At 39.9% G+C, this 18,208-nt stretch overlaps 1 protein-coding gene across 1 annotated transcript in view; it reads left to right on the plus strand.

The window, feature by feature from the left end:
- The window catches only part of ERP44 (endoplasmic reticulum protein 44), a 97,083-nt gene that overhangs the window by 71,283 nt on the left and 7,592 nt on the right, over nucleotides 1-18,208 (plus strand). Inside the window, exons 8-10 of the mRNA XM_058694770.1 lie at nucleotides 138-254; nucleotides 3,904-4,015; nucleotides 4,965-5,106. Of these exons, the coding sequence (XP_058550753.1) occupies nucleotides 138-254; nucleotides 3,904-4,015; nucleotides 4,965-5,106 (371 nt within the window). The remainder of the gene's footprint in view (nucleotides 1-137; nucleotides 255-3,903; nucleotides 4,016-4,964; nucleotides 5,107-18,208) is intronic.

An 18,208-nucleotide genomic window follows, 5' to 3' on the forward strand; every position in this document is an offset into this window, starting at 1 on the left:
GGTTTTTTTTTTGTTTTGTTTTGTTTTTCTTTTTTGTATACCCTGTAGATTTTCTGGGTCATAGATGGCTTAGAGAGTGCATTTTTACTAACACAGGTTAGATTCATTTAATTTTTTTCCCCCTGCTTTTGTAATAGCATTCTGCTCCAGATATGGTCTACTTGGGATCTATGACAAATTTCGATGGGACTTACAATTGGATTCAAGATAAATGCGTTCCTCTTGTTCGAGAAATAACGTTTGAAAATGGAGAGGTATGGCTTTCTAATGTGTGTTATCTTGAATTCAGATTTCTGAAAGAGCCAAGGTTCCTCCAGACATCTTACTGTTTTACTACAGACTTACCAATTGTAAAAAAATCGTACAGTGAACAGAACTATATCGTAGCCATTTCCGAAAAGAGGCCAGTGGTTCTTTGCCTTTACTGTCCCAGAACCCCTCTGTTGCATTTCCTGCCGTAGCAATGGTTGACTACAGCCTTGAAAGTAAGTTTGACCATGGCCTCTCAGGTGATTCTGATACTCCCTCTTGGTTAAGGGGGTGCCTTTAGAAGCAGTGCGCTGCAGATTTCGGTTACAATTAATTATATACAGTGAATAATCCTTTGCCATAAAAAGGTTTTTCTGATTCCTGTCTACCCTAAAAGAATGGACTTGTGTTCTCTTTCATCGTACTCATGACAGCGGTTATCAGTTATCATGTAACTGACCTCAGTGATCCCATACTCCTGATCTAAGTCCATCTAAAGTCTTATAACTCTCACAGAAACAAAACACAAAAGCCTAAGATTGGAGGAGCAAATAACAAAGGCCTAGGTGTGTGACGTATATAGAGAGCTGTGCATTGCATGTCAAAGAATTAGAATTTATAGGTCAGATTTTAAATATACGGCTCAAGAAATTATCAAGTGTGAACACACCCATACAACCACCACTTAGAGATTGGCAATTCTGTAAAGGCTCAGCTGGTAAATATTTTAGGCTTTGCAGTTTGTACGCTGTCTTGTCCCAAGTGCTTCAGCTCTGCGGTGGTGGCACAGAAGCAGCCTCGGACAATACCTGCCCCAGGGAAGTGACGTTCAGTAAAGCTTGCTTGCGCTCTTTCCTAGTTTATCCTATGAGCACCTCTGCTACTTTGCTCAGTTCTCTAGGCTTCGGGTTTGTTTAGCTGAATACAATTTTTTATTGCATTAGTTTATTTACTCCTCAGAGGCTTAGAAAGAGTTAGTAACTTGTCCCGATTATTCACCTGCTCTCGTTGTTCTTGTAGGAATTGTTTCAAAAAGAGTTGAAAGGTGTAGACCTGGAAAACCTTAAACAACAAATAGGGGTCCCTCTCCCCACCTCCACAGTAGTTGACACATTTAAAAGTCTTTGGATTTTTATTACATGTTGTAACCAACCACCCCAAATTATTTAAAATGTGAGGAAAGATTTGTTAGCCTCTAAAGCTGGTTGTCTTGATATCCCTCTCCTGAATCTTTTGATACCTGTTTCATAAAGAATGTGTTGGTGGGGACACAGGTGAACAGGGAAGCCTAGGCAGCATAAACTACTGGCTACTATGTTAATGTATGTAAATTGGCATAGCGACCTAAGTGACATGGATGTATTCAAACTGCTTGTCTATTCATTATTTCTCTCCTCATGGTCGTTGGTACATCCACCTCTTGCTTAGTGTTACAAAGCCGCATGTTATATTTGTTTTTACTTTTAACCTCCTCGCTCTTAACTTTTCTAAAAGGTGACCGCTGAGTCTTATTTCACTAGTACTTATTCAACAACATGTGTCTTCATTTATGCAGTCATAGGCTGATCGCACGTTACCGTGTACAGTAATCTGTGAGCAAAAGAGAAGCAAAATGAGAGTCTCTGTTTTTAAGATGTTTTCAGTCCAGGAGCTAGCACGTACAGATAATGTAACATTAAAGACACGCCGCATGCCGCATGAGGGGCCCTGGGAGATGTTCTGGGAATTCAGAGGACAGTGTTCATTTCTACCTTTGGCGGAAATGGAGTAGAAATCCAGGATGACTTTCTAGAAGAGGCTTTTCAGTTCTGTAACAAAAGGGCTAAAAGAGAAATAGAAGGGCCCACGGAAATGGTGAAGTAAGAGGAGGGGCCTGTGCGTTAATGTTGAGTGTTGAGGGCATTGGTTAGACTTTACAGTGTAGATAATAAAGAGGTGGGTGGGAATCCAGACTTGGATGGAGGACTGGAACTGGGCTTGGAAATAAAAGGGACCAAATATAGTGGTACTTGAGGTTGTTGAACTAGTTGAAGTGGCCAGGCTAGAGCAGAGAAGTCCAAAGATGGAATTGTGGGAGTAGTAGAAGCAATGAATGGGTTGGGGAAAGAAAGAAAGAGAGGGAGAGAGAGAGAGAAAGAGAAAGAAAGAATGAAAAAAATGTGAGCTAAAGAGATAAAAAGTGAGGAAGAAATTGTAAATCAGCTTGCTGAAAGATCACTGCAGTGCCCGGGGCCAGGGGCTGGGAGGCAAGAGAAGTAGACAGGGACTGCCAGTGATTGAGTGTGGAGTTTCTTCTTGGAGCGATGCAAACGTTCTGGAATCAGGTACTGTCGGTGTTTGAAAACCTTGTAATAAAACCTACCAAATTGTACACTTTAAAATGATGAACTTTTATGGTATGTGAATTACATCTCAATTTTTAAAAGGTAAACATAGGGCTCCTGGGTGGCTCAGTCAGTTGAGTGACTTTGGCTCAGGTCACGATCTGCAGTCTGAGTTCGAGCCCCATGTCTGGCTCTGTGGTGATAGCTCAGAGCCTGGAGCCTGCTTCAGAATTTGTGTCTCTCTCTCTCTTTTCCTCCCCTGCTCGTATTCTGTCTCTGTCTCAAAAATAAATAAACATTAAAAAAAATGTTTTTAAATATAAAGGTAAATGTGACAGGAAGCTTAATTATTCTGTGTACAAGTGTAACGGGCTTAAACACGGAGATAGAAACCACGAGCAAGCTCTTGTCCTAGAAGATAGGTTCCAGTTTCACTGTTTTAGGATAAAGGATGTTTGTGTTTTCTACTGTTGCAATTTCTAAATGACAGAGAGACACGCAAAAGGATAGTTGATAGAAATAATTTTATTATAATAATTTTATTATGAGGCCCTTTCTGGACTTATCAGTCCAAACTTAGCATTTGTCAGAGAGAATAAATGATGAAAATATGTTGTCTACTTATCACATTTCTCTTGATTATTCTCAATAACAATAATAAAAGTTCTTAAAGCACTCAGTAATTTTCAAGGCGTTTTTGCATATGTGCGTATACAAGGTACAAAACATACACGTACATAGCGGTGTTAATGTCGATACATTGTGTATTGAAAACTGGCTGTCTTGTGGGGGTTTTTGTCTTTTACTCTGAATCAAACACTTTTCAGCTTAGGGTCGTTCTCTTGTGAGTGGAGTGGATTTTGCAACAGACCTTAAAATAAATGTGTGTTTGCCAATTAGATTTGTTGCTGGTATACCCACTTAGTTTTTCAGTGTTATTTTTGAAGACTGAAAATACTAATCCTGTTTCCCCCACCCTAAAGTCCACATCTTGTTGAAGAACCAGCATAGTTCCTCCTTTGGTCGGCTCATGTTTAAAATGTCCTGGTTTCAGCCAAAGGGAACTGATAGACCAGCCCAGTGGTTACTTTAAGTCAGATGAGTTCCAGCACTAGAGCAGGACATGTTTGTCCTCTGAGTGCCTGGGAACTTCAGGTAGAAGGCAGAAGGCTTCCTTCCTCCATTGAGGCTAATGTTTCTTTACACCACTGGACCCTCTTTTCCTGGGAAGTTGCAGCTGTTACACGTGTTACTTGGGTTGGGTTCAAATTGTTCCTACCTAGAACAATGGAGAGGCCTGATCATTCTTATTGAATACTTCTGTATACAGGAATTGACAGAAGAAGGACTGCCTTTTCTCATACTCTTCCACATGAAAGAAGATACGGAAAGTTTAGAAATATTCCAGAATGAAGTAGCCCGACAATTAATAAGTGAAAAAGGTAGACAGATTAAGGTGTTTATTTTCAGCCTTTCTTCTATCCCTCCCCTCCCCCATTACATTCATATCAACGTAAACGTATTTGGGTTAAGAGTTTAATAAGTAATGTTAACTCTACTTATCCCCTGAATTTACATGTAAACATGGGGGTGGGAGGCATTAGTGGAGCTAATATGAAGCGGTGGCTTTTTTTTTTTTTTTTAAACCATGACTCTATTGGCTCCCTAAAATAGCATGAAAAGTGGGGTCATGGGTGGACAACATTAGTTTTATGTACTTTATTCCAGCATCTTCATACTCTTCTGGTCCCTTTCTAATGGATCATTCCAGAGATGTAAGTTCGAGACTTACACGGTCTAACATTTATTTCTAAATGAAAGAGAATTGAGTAGTTCTCTGTGGACTTCTTCAAACCATCAGAAAAGAGTATGAAATTATCACCTACTTTCCCTCTGTAGTTAGAGAAGAAAGTCAGAACAAAGTAAAGTTAGGGCATTGTATACAGCCACGCCCTTACTGGTCACATAGTAAATATTTTGGGGTTGAATTACATTAAGTATCAACCAGTAGGGACTGGAAGGGCATCCTTGATGAAATGAAGATGGCTCCTTGAGAAGGGCTTGTATGTCAATTTCATGAACTTGCTGAAAACCCAGATGGGTAGGCGATTGCCCATTCAAAGGAAAAAAAAAAAGGTCACCATAGCATTTATATTCAGGTTGAGTTCATATAATTTCTAAGGAAATTCTACTCTGCCCTAGGCACTAAAATTCTACCTTTTTAAAATGTTGTAATATTTAGGTTGTAGTTTTGGTGATCTATAATACTCTAAAGCATATTGATTTTTCATTTCATTATTTATTTATTTGTCACTTTTCATGAACTTGTAATCTTATGAGAATATGATCAAGAAAATTCTAATCTGTCTCCAAATTCTATTTCTTATAAAGGTACCATAAACTTTTTACATGCTGACTGTGACAAATTTAGACATCCTCTTCTGCACATACAGAAAACTCCAGCCGATTGCCCTGTCATAGCTATTGACAGCTTTAGGCATATGTATGTGTTTGGAGACTTCAGGGATGTATTGTAAGTATTCTCTTTTCCCCCCTTTTTTTAATTACTGATCTGTGTCTCAAAAATGAACTTAAAACCATTGTTTGACTATTTTAAATAATCCTATGTTGAACCAGTAATACTTTGTTATTTGGATAGCTGGGGTTTTATTTTTCACTCTAGAGTGTAGTATGATTGACTGAGAATTATGATATATTCCTATAGAAATGCAGCATTACATGATCCTAATGCTTGGGAAAAGAAAATTTTTGCTTTTCCAGAAACTAGTTCTGAATGTTGTTTGGTGTTTGTCAGCATGTCAAAGAAAGTAGATTATAATCCTAGGTCATCTTAAAGGTACTTGGTAATATTGCTGCTCGTTTGTGGTATTTAAAGACCTTGAAGATGGCTATGACTAGGCATTTCTATGGGTATATGGGTATGAAACTTTCCAAGAACAGATAAGCTTTCTGAATCCATTCTCAGCTATTCATAGTATTAATAAGCATATAAACCTGTAACTACCATAGATTTTAAATTTTTATGAGCTTTCTGAGATGTTAAATAGAGTGGTTAAAAATGGAGACGTTTCTTCATATTTGAAAATTTTAAGCAACACAGGTATTAATTCAAATTAGACCTTTTCTTTTAAATTTATTTAAATACCCTTTTTTTTATGTCCAAAGATTAAAATTGCATAGTTAGAGGATGATCTGAAATCCTCTATTTATTGCAGAATAAACTACCTCACTCACTACTAAATATTTCATTAGAGATGTGGTTGTTTGATAGAAGATTCTCAGCCTTACCATATAGCCTAGATTTGAGTCCTGACTTGAGCAAGTCACTTAACTTCTCTGTTCTTGTTTCTTTACACTTAAAATATGGTTGGTGGTACAACCTACCTGTTGAGATTGTTATGAAAATTAACGAGAGGGGATGGTTGTGTTATGAAGCATAAAGTACTAATAAATATTTGTCGTTTTTACTTTACCTACACTCAAAAGGATACCATTTAGCCTATTAACTCATTACATATTTATCCACGTCTTGTATATGACAATCTTTGTGTAATACAAACCAAGTCATATAAACCAGTGGTTTAAGGTTTACTAAGTCTGGGCCCTTGCCCTCAACGAACTCACACCCGAGTAGAGAAAGGAGACAATAGGGTAATAGGCAGTTGTGTTTTATGATATGATAAGGACTATGACAGAGTTCAACAGAGAGGTACTTGATCCAAGATCTAGAGGTGTGGATGCCTAAGGCAGGCCCTAAAGTTCTGGAGAAGCTTATCCTGGAGGGAAAAGGAGACAGGGCTTGGAGAAGGGGGACATTGGTAGAACCAAGCACGAGACTATGGCTGAATAAGTGGGAGTCGGGATGCTGAGGGATGTGGCCATGAGAAGCAAGCAGCAGCTAGCTCGTGAAATCTCCGTGATGTGTTAGGGAAATTTGACATTATCTTCAAAACTCTGAAGTCAATGAAGGGTTTGAATCAGGAGGTTTTTAAATGTTTTCATTTTTTATTTTTTAAAGCTTATTATTTGAGAGAGAGAGAGGAAGTGCACGCACAAGCACACGCACAGGATGGGCAGAGAGAGAAGGAGAGAGAGAGAATCCCAAGCAGGTTCTGTACTGTCAGAACAGAGTCTGATGCGGGGCTCGAACTCATGAAACGTGAGATCATGACCTGAGGCAAAATCAAGAGTTGGAGCCACCCAGGTGCCCCCAGGAGGTTGTTTTTTAAAAATCACTCATGCAAACTGGAGAATAAATTAGAGTAGAAACAGAATCCAGGAGACTATTCAGTAATCCGGGCAAGAGTTGATGACAGACAACAAGTTGATTCCTGAATGAACAAATTGCCTAAATAAATTTCAGCAGTAGCACTAAGGCAGACAGAGGCAGGAATCTTGAGATATTTTGTAGGTGGCATAGGAGGACTCGGTATCTTAATAAATGGGGGAAGGGAGCTGTGAGTGATGGCCAGGAATCTGACTGGCACTGCTAAGTGGGTTAGCCATTAACTGAGCTGGGAGCTCAGTAGAGGAGCAGCCTTGTGGTAAAGGTATTGGGTTCTCTTTCTTGGCGTATTGATTTTGAGGTGCCTGTGGGCCTAAAAGGAAGAGATTCCAGTAGGGAGTTTGCGTGGCTCCAGGATTCAAGAGGGAGATAAGGGTGGAGTCTTGAACACATAAGGATATAGCTGAACTTATTGAAACAGATGAGATGACTTAGCACAGGATTGAAAATGGAACTCTGAGGAGTAGCAACACTGAAGGGGAGGACAGATGAAGGAACATGTGTAAAAGACTATGGGGGAGGAGGAATCACAGAAGTGAAAGAAAACCAGAAAGGAGTATTATGGTAATTGAGGGAGAAGCACTTTCAGCAGGAAGGAATGCTCAATCCAAAGATAAGGATGAAGGATCCGTTAGATTTGCCCCCCAAAAAGGCAGTATTGTAGTGCATCGAAGAGTACCGTTTGGTGAGGAGATGAAGATTTGACAATGAAAGTTGTTGCAAGAAGCCAGCCTCTAAAGGGAAAGAGAAATAGGGGGACAGATCTAGAGACACATAAGATGAAGTGAGGTTTTAGCTTTTCTTTTCTTTTTTAACCCCTTTAGGGTACAAGAACTAATCATGACTAAATGCTTGTGGGAAGGGGGGCGCCTGGGTGGCTCAGTCGGTTAAGCATCCAACTTCGGCTCAGGTCATGATCTCGCAGTCCGTGAGTTCGAGCCCCTCGTCGGGCTCTGTGCTGACAGCTCAGAGCCTGGAGCCTGTTTCAGATTCTGTGTCTCCCTCTCTCTCTCACCCTCCCCTGTTCATGCTCTGTCTCTCTCTGTCTCAAAAATAAATAAAATGTTAAAAAAAAAAATTTAAAAAAAATGCTTGTGGGAAGGAATCAATGGATTGAAGGGTTATTGAACAGATAGGAGACAGAGGGGCTAATTGATCAAGCAGAGCCATAGGAGCACAGAGGGAATGAGAAGCATCCTTCTTCCTTTCCCGTGAGAAAGAGGGGAAAGGGGGTGTTTAGGGATTATGGTGGTAGTGACAGCAGCAGAAGACTGCAGAGGTTCCTGTCCAGTTCTTGTTTTTAACTATGACTAAGGAAGCAAGATCATTTACTGAGAGTGGGAGGTAGCGGAGAATGAGAGGGTAGGACTATACTGGATTTTGAAAGGAGTAGTTGTACGCAGAAATCCACCTGAAAGGTCCAGATCTTCCTAGCATCTCGGCATTTATTTAGAAATCGGAACTCATAGTGGCGCCTGGGTGGCTCAGTCGGTTGAGCGTCCAACTCTTGATTTTGGCTCAGGTCATGATCCTAGGGTTGTGGGATCGAGCCCCATGCAGGGCTCTATGCTAAGTGAGCATGGAGCCTGCTTAAGATTCATTCATTCATTCTCTCTCTCTCTCTCTCTCTCTCTCTCTCTCTCTCTCTCTCTCTTCTGTCTCTCTCATAAGTAATAAAATAAAAATTGGAACTTGTGTAGTCCCCTTAGCAAGTGTGTGAACATTGACACATTGATGGTTAGGCTAGATGGAAATGTCTTACCTGGTTGGGTGTCCTCTTCCTCTCACTCCTTAGGCTTGCTCCCGGAAGCTATTAGCTCAAGCTAAAGTGAGATTTTTAAGAGAGGGTAGTTCTGGTGTCTGGGCTCGCGGCAAGTGCCTCCAGCAGAGGGACGGTGCTCAGCATTACAAATACTGCCTTCTTCGTGGGTGGTTTATGTGAAGTTTTTATCAGCACATTTCCCTACTTCTCATAGCGGATAAATCTCCAGTTTATTGACCTCTTCGCTTTCACTGCAGACTTACAGCCCTAATTATAAAGTCTCAAATTAGTGGAAGTCGACAGGACACTGACTCAGATTAGGTTTACTACCTGTCAGCAACCAAACTATGCCCAACTTCGGCTTTTATTCCTAGGAAATTGTGTTACACATCAAGAGACATCTGTGAGGAATTCTGTCTTGGCTATCTTAAGTTTTCTCCTCCAGTTCTGAAGACAGATTTAAAGCACTAGTCTGACTAAGCACTTCTGATCCCACCTCTGTTGGTCAGAGAACCCAAACTAACACAAGTAGGTGTGTTCTTTATCACGTGACCTAGCGCCTCTATTCCCCAGCCGTGGTTTACTGCACCAAGGGGTGGGCACCTGACCAAGCAAGACTAATCTATTAGTTGGCATTATTCTACTTATGCCCTGGTGCAAAAAGAAACCGCACCAGTGAGGTGGTTTCCAAAGAAATCTGGAAATAGGAAATAGTCCTCTCCCATCCTTCAAGTGTTCAGTCCTGTGAGGAGGGAGGGAGATAAGAGAAGTGACTATACTTGAAACTCTTTGAAATAAATTACTTCTTTAATTTCTCCCTTAGGTGCCTGATTTTCCCTCCTAGGCACTGTTCGCTCTAATAGTTTTTTAATTGTAAGGAGGCACATGCTGCGTGAGCTACAGACTGAGCCTATGTGAATAGATGTTAGTGTTAAAAATCAAATAAAATATGTGGCAAAATGAATCTGACACACTTAATGGCTTGCATAATTGTTATTGTGCTGCATGGCAAGTAAGGCTTAAATGATAAACAGTTTCCATAAATTACTGTAATTATTACTTTCAGTAACTCAGCATTTCTGGGGTCAGTTGGAGGAAGTGTGGTTGTGGTAAGGGCAAGAATGCAGATTTTAGTGCACAGTCTCCCCCGCCACGCCCCCCATGCCAGAGGTAGGCATGGGGTTGTGGGAGGAGGGTATGCTACCAGTGTTCTAGTCACCTCTCCCTTATTTCAGAGAAACCGGGGCTAAGGGAGGTGATGTAACCAGCAAGGGCACACGGCTAATTAGCAGCAGGCCTAGGATTCACATCCGAGCATAATGAACCCGAAGTCTCAAACTCATAACACTTAATATCAAAGCAGTTATATTTTCAGTACATATAAAAAGCAATGTAAGTGTGAATGCGAAAGATGTTTGGAAAAAAGTACTTGTATCTGAAACTAAATCACAGATCTGAGTCTTTCTTTTTTTCCTATAGGTTGACCAGATTGGTTTCTTGCCAAATGTAAAAGAATAGATTTTATATGTGGAGGAAAAGAATGGGGTGGGGGGTTAATTTAGGAACCTAAGAGCACCTAAGGGCAGGTCTAGGAAATGTTCTATAGTCTACAGGAGAAGAAAGTAGGTGGTGGCGTAGGGCATAGGGCTGTTGAAGGACTTTCCAGAAAGACTCGCCTTCCAAAAACTGTGGCCAGGAAATACCATAGCATCTGTGCCCCTGCTGGAGTGTGCTTAGGTACTGCTCCGGGGGCCCCGGTGATGGGAAGAAGCTGGACAGGCTCCAGGGCACTTAGGAAAATGGAACAGGCTACGCTAATGCACAGTACCCTGACTGTGGGCACCAGGTCTTTTACCCCAGATCACTAAATCACGGAAAGTGATCGTAATTCCTTAAACTGCTAGGGCTGATTGGCTGCATTGGTGTCAGGGGAGGGGCAGCTGTGGTGTGGAGATGCGAGGCAAGGCCGAACTAAAACTGGGAGGCGGGGGGCGCCTGGGTGGCGCAGTCGGTTGAGCGTCCGACTTCAGCCAGGTCACGATCTCGCGGTCCGTGAGTTCGAGCCCTGCGTCAGGCACTGGGCTGATGGCTCGGAGCCTGGAGCCTGTTTCCGATTCTGTGTCTCCCTCTCTCTCTGCCCCTCCCCCGTTCATGCTCTGTCTCTCTCTGTCCCAAAAATAATTTAAAAACTTTGAAAAAAAAAAAAAAAACTGGGAGGCGGGTGCCGCACTAATTTAGCAGTTTGGTCGCCTGCTGACAAATTAGCCTGTCTCCTCGAGCTTGGAGGGGCAAACCAGGAATTGGGTGAAATGATAAAGAACTTGGAAAGATAGGTACAAGAAAAAATTTAAAACCAGGTCACCATTAGGTCCCTTTAAAGTCTGAGAATTTGTTTTGTTCTTCATTATCTAGGGGCTCTATTTTTAAAAAACCCAAATGAGGCTTTTTTTTTTTTTTTAAGTGGAAAAAATTGGTACTGGGAAAGCTTCTTAAAAGGCAGATTTAGTTTTTATTATCTCTTGCTATAGCAACTTTGTGGCAGCATTAGTAGATGTTCAAGAAGTGTTTTGATTAACTTGCTCTTCTTAGTTTTAACCTTTCTGTTATACATTTAAGAGTTTGACTACTTTGGATATATATCTTCACATCTGGGATATAGCCTGGTATTTACCAACTAGCCGTTCACCCTGTTGTTCCCCTCCTCCCTGAGTCACCTCTGTGGTTGTGATTTCTCTCTGTCTGTCCCTCCTGTCCGCCACTGGGCAGTGTACACGTAACTGGCCTGGATCCCTGAACACCACTGTCATTGTCACTCATGTAATGTACTTACCATATAACTGACATTGGTTATCTCCTTATAAGCACTTTATATTTTACAAATCATTGCACTGTGTTTGCCTTATTTGGTCCTGCCAGCAAAATAGACATGAAACTCTGGCAGAGGCAGGCTCTGTACCAGCTCCATTTTATACTTTATGTATGTTCTCAGTTTCTGTAACAGGCTTCTAAGACCGGTATGATTTCTACTTTTACAATAAAGAAGTTAGGCTCCAAGAGATTTAGTAACTTTACCAAATTAAAGTCAAATCACTAAGGAGGCAATATAGTTAGCAGTTAGGTGCTCAGACTCTAGTTTCTAATCCCAGTCTGTTACCTACTAGTTATATCACTCTGGGCAGTTTCTTACCACCTCTCTGTCTGTTTCCTCATCTGTAAAACGGGAAATGATAGTATCTGCCTCGTAGGGTTGTTGTGGGCATTAAATGAATGTGTGTATCTATAGCTCTTAGAACAGTATCTGATACATGAATATGATAAGGCTATGTTGCCTGTTATAGGAAATCATATATTCACATTCAAATCTAAGTCATTAGACTATAAAAACAATACAATTAAGTTAAATAAGCGGTGTTTTCATTTTACATATTAGAAACCTGAAGCTCAAAGAGGTTAAGTAATTTAAATGGCAAAATACTGTTTTCTTAATACTATAATACATTAAATCAGTTTGTACTACATTATTGTATAAGTTAAGTTAAAGAGTAGTTAAAAGAGACGTTTGGGTGGCTCAGTTGGTTGAGCGTCCTACTTCGGCTCAGGTCATGATCTCACAATTCGTGAGTTTGAGCCCCGCATCCAGCTCTGTGCTGACAGCACAGTCTGCTTCAGATCCTATATTCTCCTCTCCTGCCATTCCCCATGCACACGCATGCTTGAGCACGTGTGCTCTCTTTCTCTCAAAAATAAACATTTAAAAAATAAAGAGTAGTAAACAATATTAGGAAATTGAATCCAGCAATATATAAAAAAAGAATAATGTACAACTAAGTGGGCTTTATCCCAAGTGTGCAACGCTAGTTTAGCACTCAAAAACCAGTCAGTGTAGGGGCACCTGCGTCTGTTGAGCGTCTGACTCTTGATTTCAACTCAGGTCATGATCCCAGGGTTGCTGGGTTGAGCCCAGTACCAGGCTCCATGCTGAGCATAGAGCCTGCTTAAGATTCTCCTCTCTTTCCCCTCTCTTTCCCCCGCCCCACCCTGCCTCCCTCTTTCCCTTGCACTCTTTCTCTAAAATGAAAACAAAAACCAAAAAAACCCCAGTGTAATTTAGCATATTAATGAATAAACAGCAACAAAAAAAACTGATCCAAATTATACATGCAGAAGCATTTGACAAAATTCAACATCCTTTCATGACAAAAATGCTTAACAAACTAGCATATGTGGAAACTTCCTCAATCTGATAAAGGACGTTTATAAAGAACCTACAGCTAGTATCATGTTTAATGGTGAAAGATTGACCACTTTCCCCTTAAGATCAGGAACCAGGCAAAGATATTTACTGTTTTTATGCATATGTGCATTAAGCATATCATTTGTTCCTTTATTTCTGATTATAAAAAATTTATGTTCTTTGTGGATAATTCTGAAAGTTAACAAAGTGCCAAAGAATTAAAAATGACTCATAAATCCACAAGCCAGATATCTAGACACACATGTGTGTTATAAATGTAATCAGGGCCATGCCAGTTTATGAATTTTCTTTTTAATTTATCCACACATTGTAAGCATCTTCCTGTATGATTAAATTTTTTCATTTTTAATGGCTAGTGTGCCTTTGAATGGCTTGTTCCATGATTTAACCCGCTGTCTGAATCCAGGTTTTCCTGTGACAAAATTAATAACACACTGCTACTAACGGGGCTTTACCAAACTCGTCCTTTAGGACGAACACCCTCTACTTGAACTCTAGGACATCATCGTGGTCTTCTTTTTTCTGGCTCTTTCATTAGCTTTTACTGATTGTGCGTCTTGTCTTTGACCCCTTGTCATAATAATCGTAAAGCTGTGCTAATATGATAGCTACTAGCCATGTATGAATACTGAAGTTTTAATTAAAATGACGTACAATTTAAACGTCCGTTTCTCAGGTGCTCTCAGTGCTCGGTGGCTACATGTGGGTAGTGGCTACTGTATTTGACAGCACAGCTACAGCGTTTTCCATTTTCACAGAAAGGTCTGTTGGATAGTTCTGTTGCTGTCAGACGACATGCCGTTGTAAGGAATAGAAACTCACTCCACGGAGCTCAAAACAAGGGGCTTGTGCTGAAAAACTACAGGAAAAGGACAAGGACGAGAACTGCAGGAGGTGCAGCCACTCTCTGCCCTTCTTCGGGCCCGAAAGCTCTTCTCTTGCTCCTTTCTTCACATCTGCTCCATCCTTCTCTCTCGATACCAGCTTCTGCCTCTGCCCTGCCATGACTTCTGCATGGAGGTGGTTCTGATTTATCATGACAAATGTGGCCTCAACTCTGACTTTATAACTCTAATCAACCGACTGGTCTCCTTATATCTCTTAGTTCACGTTCCCCAGATATCTGGCTCAAACCACATAGATTGGTTCCTTGTCTACCCCAGGTTCTATGTCTGTCTTCTCTTTTGTCTTCCCTCTCCTTTTTTTCAGCTTTATTAAGATATAGCGGACAAAAACTGCTTACATTTGAGGTGTGCAACATGATATTTTGATATATTTATACACTGAAATAACTACCATAATCAAGCAAATTAGTGTATCCATTTCTTCACATACTTTTTTTTGAGAACAATTAAGATTTACTTACTCTTAGAAAATTTCAAGTATATAATACAGTATTAGTAACTATAGTCACCATGCTGTACATTTGATCTCTAGAACATACTCTTCCTGTAGCTGAAACTTTGTATCCTTTGACCAACATTTCCCCATTCTCTCCCAGTCCCGCTCCAGTCCCTCGTAACTACCTGTCTACCCTCTGCTTCTATGAGTTCTGCTTTTTTAGATTCTACGTATAAATGAGATCGTGCAGTGTTTGTCTTTCTGTGTCAGGCTTATTTCACTTAGCATAATGTCCTTCAGGTTCATCACTGTTGTTGTAAATGACAGGATTTCCTTCTTTATTAAGGCTGAATAATATTCCTGTGTGTGTGTGTGTGTGTGTGTACACCACATTTTCCTTATCCATTCATCAACTGATGGATGCTGGTTGTTTCTCTATCTTGGCTTTTAAGAATAATGCTACATTGAACATGGGAGTACAGATAACCATTCAAGACAATGCTTTGATCTCCTTTGAGTAAATACCCATTAGCGGGATTGTTGGGTCATATAGCAGTTCTATTTTTAGTTTTTTGGGTAACCTTCATACCTTTTTCTGTAATGGCTATACCAGTTTACATTCCCAGGGAGAAGGGTTCCCCCTTCTCCACATCCTTGCCAACACTTATTTTTTGTCTTTTTGATAAAAGCCATTCTAACAGGTGTGAGGCGATGGCACATTCTGGTTTTGATTTCCATTTTCCTGATGATTAGTGATATGAGCATCTTTTCACGTATCTGTTGGCTGTTTGTATGTTTTCTTTTCAGAAATGTCAAGTCCTTTACCCTTTTTAAAATCGGGTTGTTTTCTTGCTCTTGAATTGTTTTAGTTCCTTATATTTTTTGGATATTAATCCCTTACCTGATATATGGTTTACGTACCCATTTTGTAGGTTGTCTCTTCACTCTGTTGATTGTTTCCTTTGCTGTGCACAAGCTTTTTAGTTTTATGCAGTCACATTCGTCTGTCTTTGCTTTCGTTGCCTGTGCTTTTGGAATTATATCCAAAAATTTACTGCCCAGACCAAGATCAAGAAGCTTTTCTCCTATGTTTTCTTCTAGGAGTTTTACAGTTTGTCAGGTCTTATATTTAAGTCTTTAATCCATTTTGCGTTGAATTTATATATGATGTGAAATAATGATCCAATTTAATTTTTCTGCCAATGGCTATCCAGTTTTCCCAGCACCATTTAAAAGGCCATCCTTTCTGCATTGTGTATCTTGGTACCTTTGTCAAACATCAGTTGACTGTGAGTGTGTGGATTTATTTCTGGGTGCTCTATTATGATCCATTGGTCTATGTCTTTTTATACCAGTACTGTACTGTTTTGATTACTAAAGCTTTGTAGTATATTCTAAAATCACACAGTGTGAGGGGCCTGGGTGGCTCAGTCGGTTAAGCATCCAACTTCAGCTCAAGTCATGATCTTATGGTTTGTGAGTTTGAGCCCTTCATTGGGCTCTGTGCTGACAGCTCAGAGCCTAGAGCCTGCTTCAGATTCTTTATCTCCCTCTCTCTCTGCCCCCTCCCCTGCTCACACTCTCTCTCTCTCTCAAAAATAATAAACATTAAAAAAAAAATTCCTGGAGGGGCGCCTGGGTGGCTCAGTCGGTTGAGCGTCCGACTTCAGCCCAGGTCATGATCTCGTGGTTTGTGAATTCAAGCCCCATGTCAGGCTCTGTGCTGACAGCTTGGAGCCTGGAGCCTGCTTTGGATTCTGTGTCTCCTTCTCTCTCTGCGCCTCCCCCACTTGTGTGCTCTCTCTTGCTCTGTCAAAAATAAATAAATGTAAAAAAAAAAAAAGAAAAATTAAAAAAATTCCTGGGGCGCATGGGTGGCTCAGTTGGTTAAGCTTCCAACTCTGGCTTAGGTCACAATCTCACGGTTCATGGGTTTGAGCCCCATGTTGGGCTCTGTGCTGACAGCTCAGAGCCTGGAGCCTGCTTTGGATCCTGGGTCTCCCTATCTGCCCTCTCCCCTGGTTGTGCTCTCTTAAAAATAAACGTTAAAATTGTGTTGTTTTTTTTTTTTTTTTAAATAACAGTGATGCCTTCATCTTTTTTCTTCTTGCTTGAGATTGATTTTGCTTTGGCTATATAGGGTCCTTTGTGATTCCATATGAATTTTAGGGTTTTTTTCTGTTTCTATGAAAAATGCCATTGGAATTTTGATAGGGATTGCACTGAATATGTAGATTTCTGTAGATAGTATGGACATTTTAACAATATTAATTCTTCCAACCTATGAATTCAGGATATCTTTCCATTTATTTGTGTCTTCTTCCATCAGTGTTGTATAGTTTTAAATATACAGATATTTTCCCTCCTTGGCTAAATTTATTCTGAAGTATTTTATTGTCTTTGATAAAGATGTCCATTCTCACCAGTTGTATTTAGTATGGTACTAGAAGTCCTAGCAAGTTCCATATACCAAAAAATAAACATGAGATGTTTGGACTAGAAAGAAACTTTCTTCGTAGATGACATGATTATCTATGTAGAAATGCCCAATATATGTACAAGAAAGCTCCTAGAACTAATGGATGATTTCAGCAGGACACAAAGTCACCTTTTAAAAAATCACTTTTATTTCTATATATATGTTAACAATGAACATTAGGAAATCACAAAACGTTTTAAAGTACCATTCATAATAGCTCCAAAAGCAAAAAAACAAAATAAAAATAAAAACTGCCTAAATATACGCCTAGCAAAATATATGTAGGATCTGTTTGCTGAAAACTACAAAACACTGATAAAAAAAATCAAAGATGACCAAAATAAATGAAGAAATACTGTGTGGATTGGAAGACTTAATACTGTTTAGATGTGAATTCTCCTCAAATTGACCTATGGATTTAATGCAATTTCAATCAAAATCTAACTAGATTTTTTTATAGATGTAGCTGATTCCAAAATTTACATCGAAAGCTAAAATGAGAATAACTGAAACAAAATTCAAAAAGAAACAAAGCTAAAGGACTCAAAATACCCGACTTTGAGACCTAATTACTATATAGCTAAAATATTTAAAACAGCCTCATATTGGTGAAAAAAATAGGCATGTATTGCTGTAGAATAGAATGGAGAGTCTAGAAATAGGCACACAGTAATTTTCTTTAAGATGCAAAGATAATTTAGTGGAAAGGCTAATCTTTTCAATAAATGGTGCTGTCCCACCTGAACGTCTTCATACCATAAAAAAATAACTTCTATAAAAAAATTAACTCAGGGACACCTGGGTAGTTCAGTCAGTTAAGTGTCCGCCTCTTGATTTCAGCTCAGGTCATAATCTCATGATTGGTGAGATCAAGCCCTGCATCAGGCTCTGCACAGACAGCATGAAGCCTGCTTGGGATTCTCTATCTCTGCCCCTCCTCTCTCTCTTTTTCTCTCTCTCTCAAAATAAATAATAAACTTTAAAAAAATTAACTCAGAATTGATTGTAGACCTGAATGTGAAAGGTAAAACGATGGAACTCTTAGAAGTAAATGTAGAAGAAACTCTTTCTGTCCTAAGGTTAGATAAAGAGCTCTTAGTACATCCAAAGCACCATGCCCCCCACCAAAAAAATTCATAAATTGGCTTTCATCAAATTAAACACTTTTGCTCCATAAAGGATATTGTTTGAATGTAAAGAAGGTAAACAAATGGCAAATAAGCACATGAAGAGGTGCTCAACACCATTATCCATTAGAGAACTGGAAATTAAAACCACATTGAGATCCTATGACACATTTTTTAGAATGGCTGAATTTAAATACTAATATACCAGATGTTTGTGAGGATATGGAGCAGGTGGAACTCAAAAAAATGTTTACTTTGAGAGAGAGCGTGCATGCGAGGTGGGGGGATGATGCTGCAGAGAGAGAGGGAGAGACAGTGGGTCCCAAGCAGGCTTGACGATTGGGGAGAGCAGAGCCCAAGGCAGG

Source organism: Neofelis nebulosa, chromosome 12 (genome assembly GCF_028018385.1).
Source record: "Neofelis nebulosa isolate mNeoNeb1 chromosome 12, mNeoNeb1.pri, whole genome shotgun sequence".
Classification (NCBI taxonomy): Eukaryota; Metazoa; Chordata; class Mammalia; order Carnivora; family Felidae; genus Neofelis; species Neofelis nebulosa.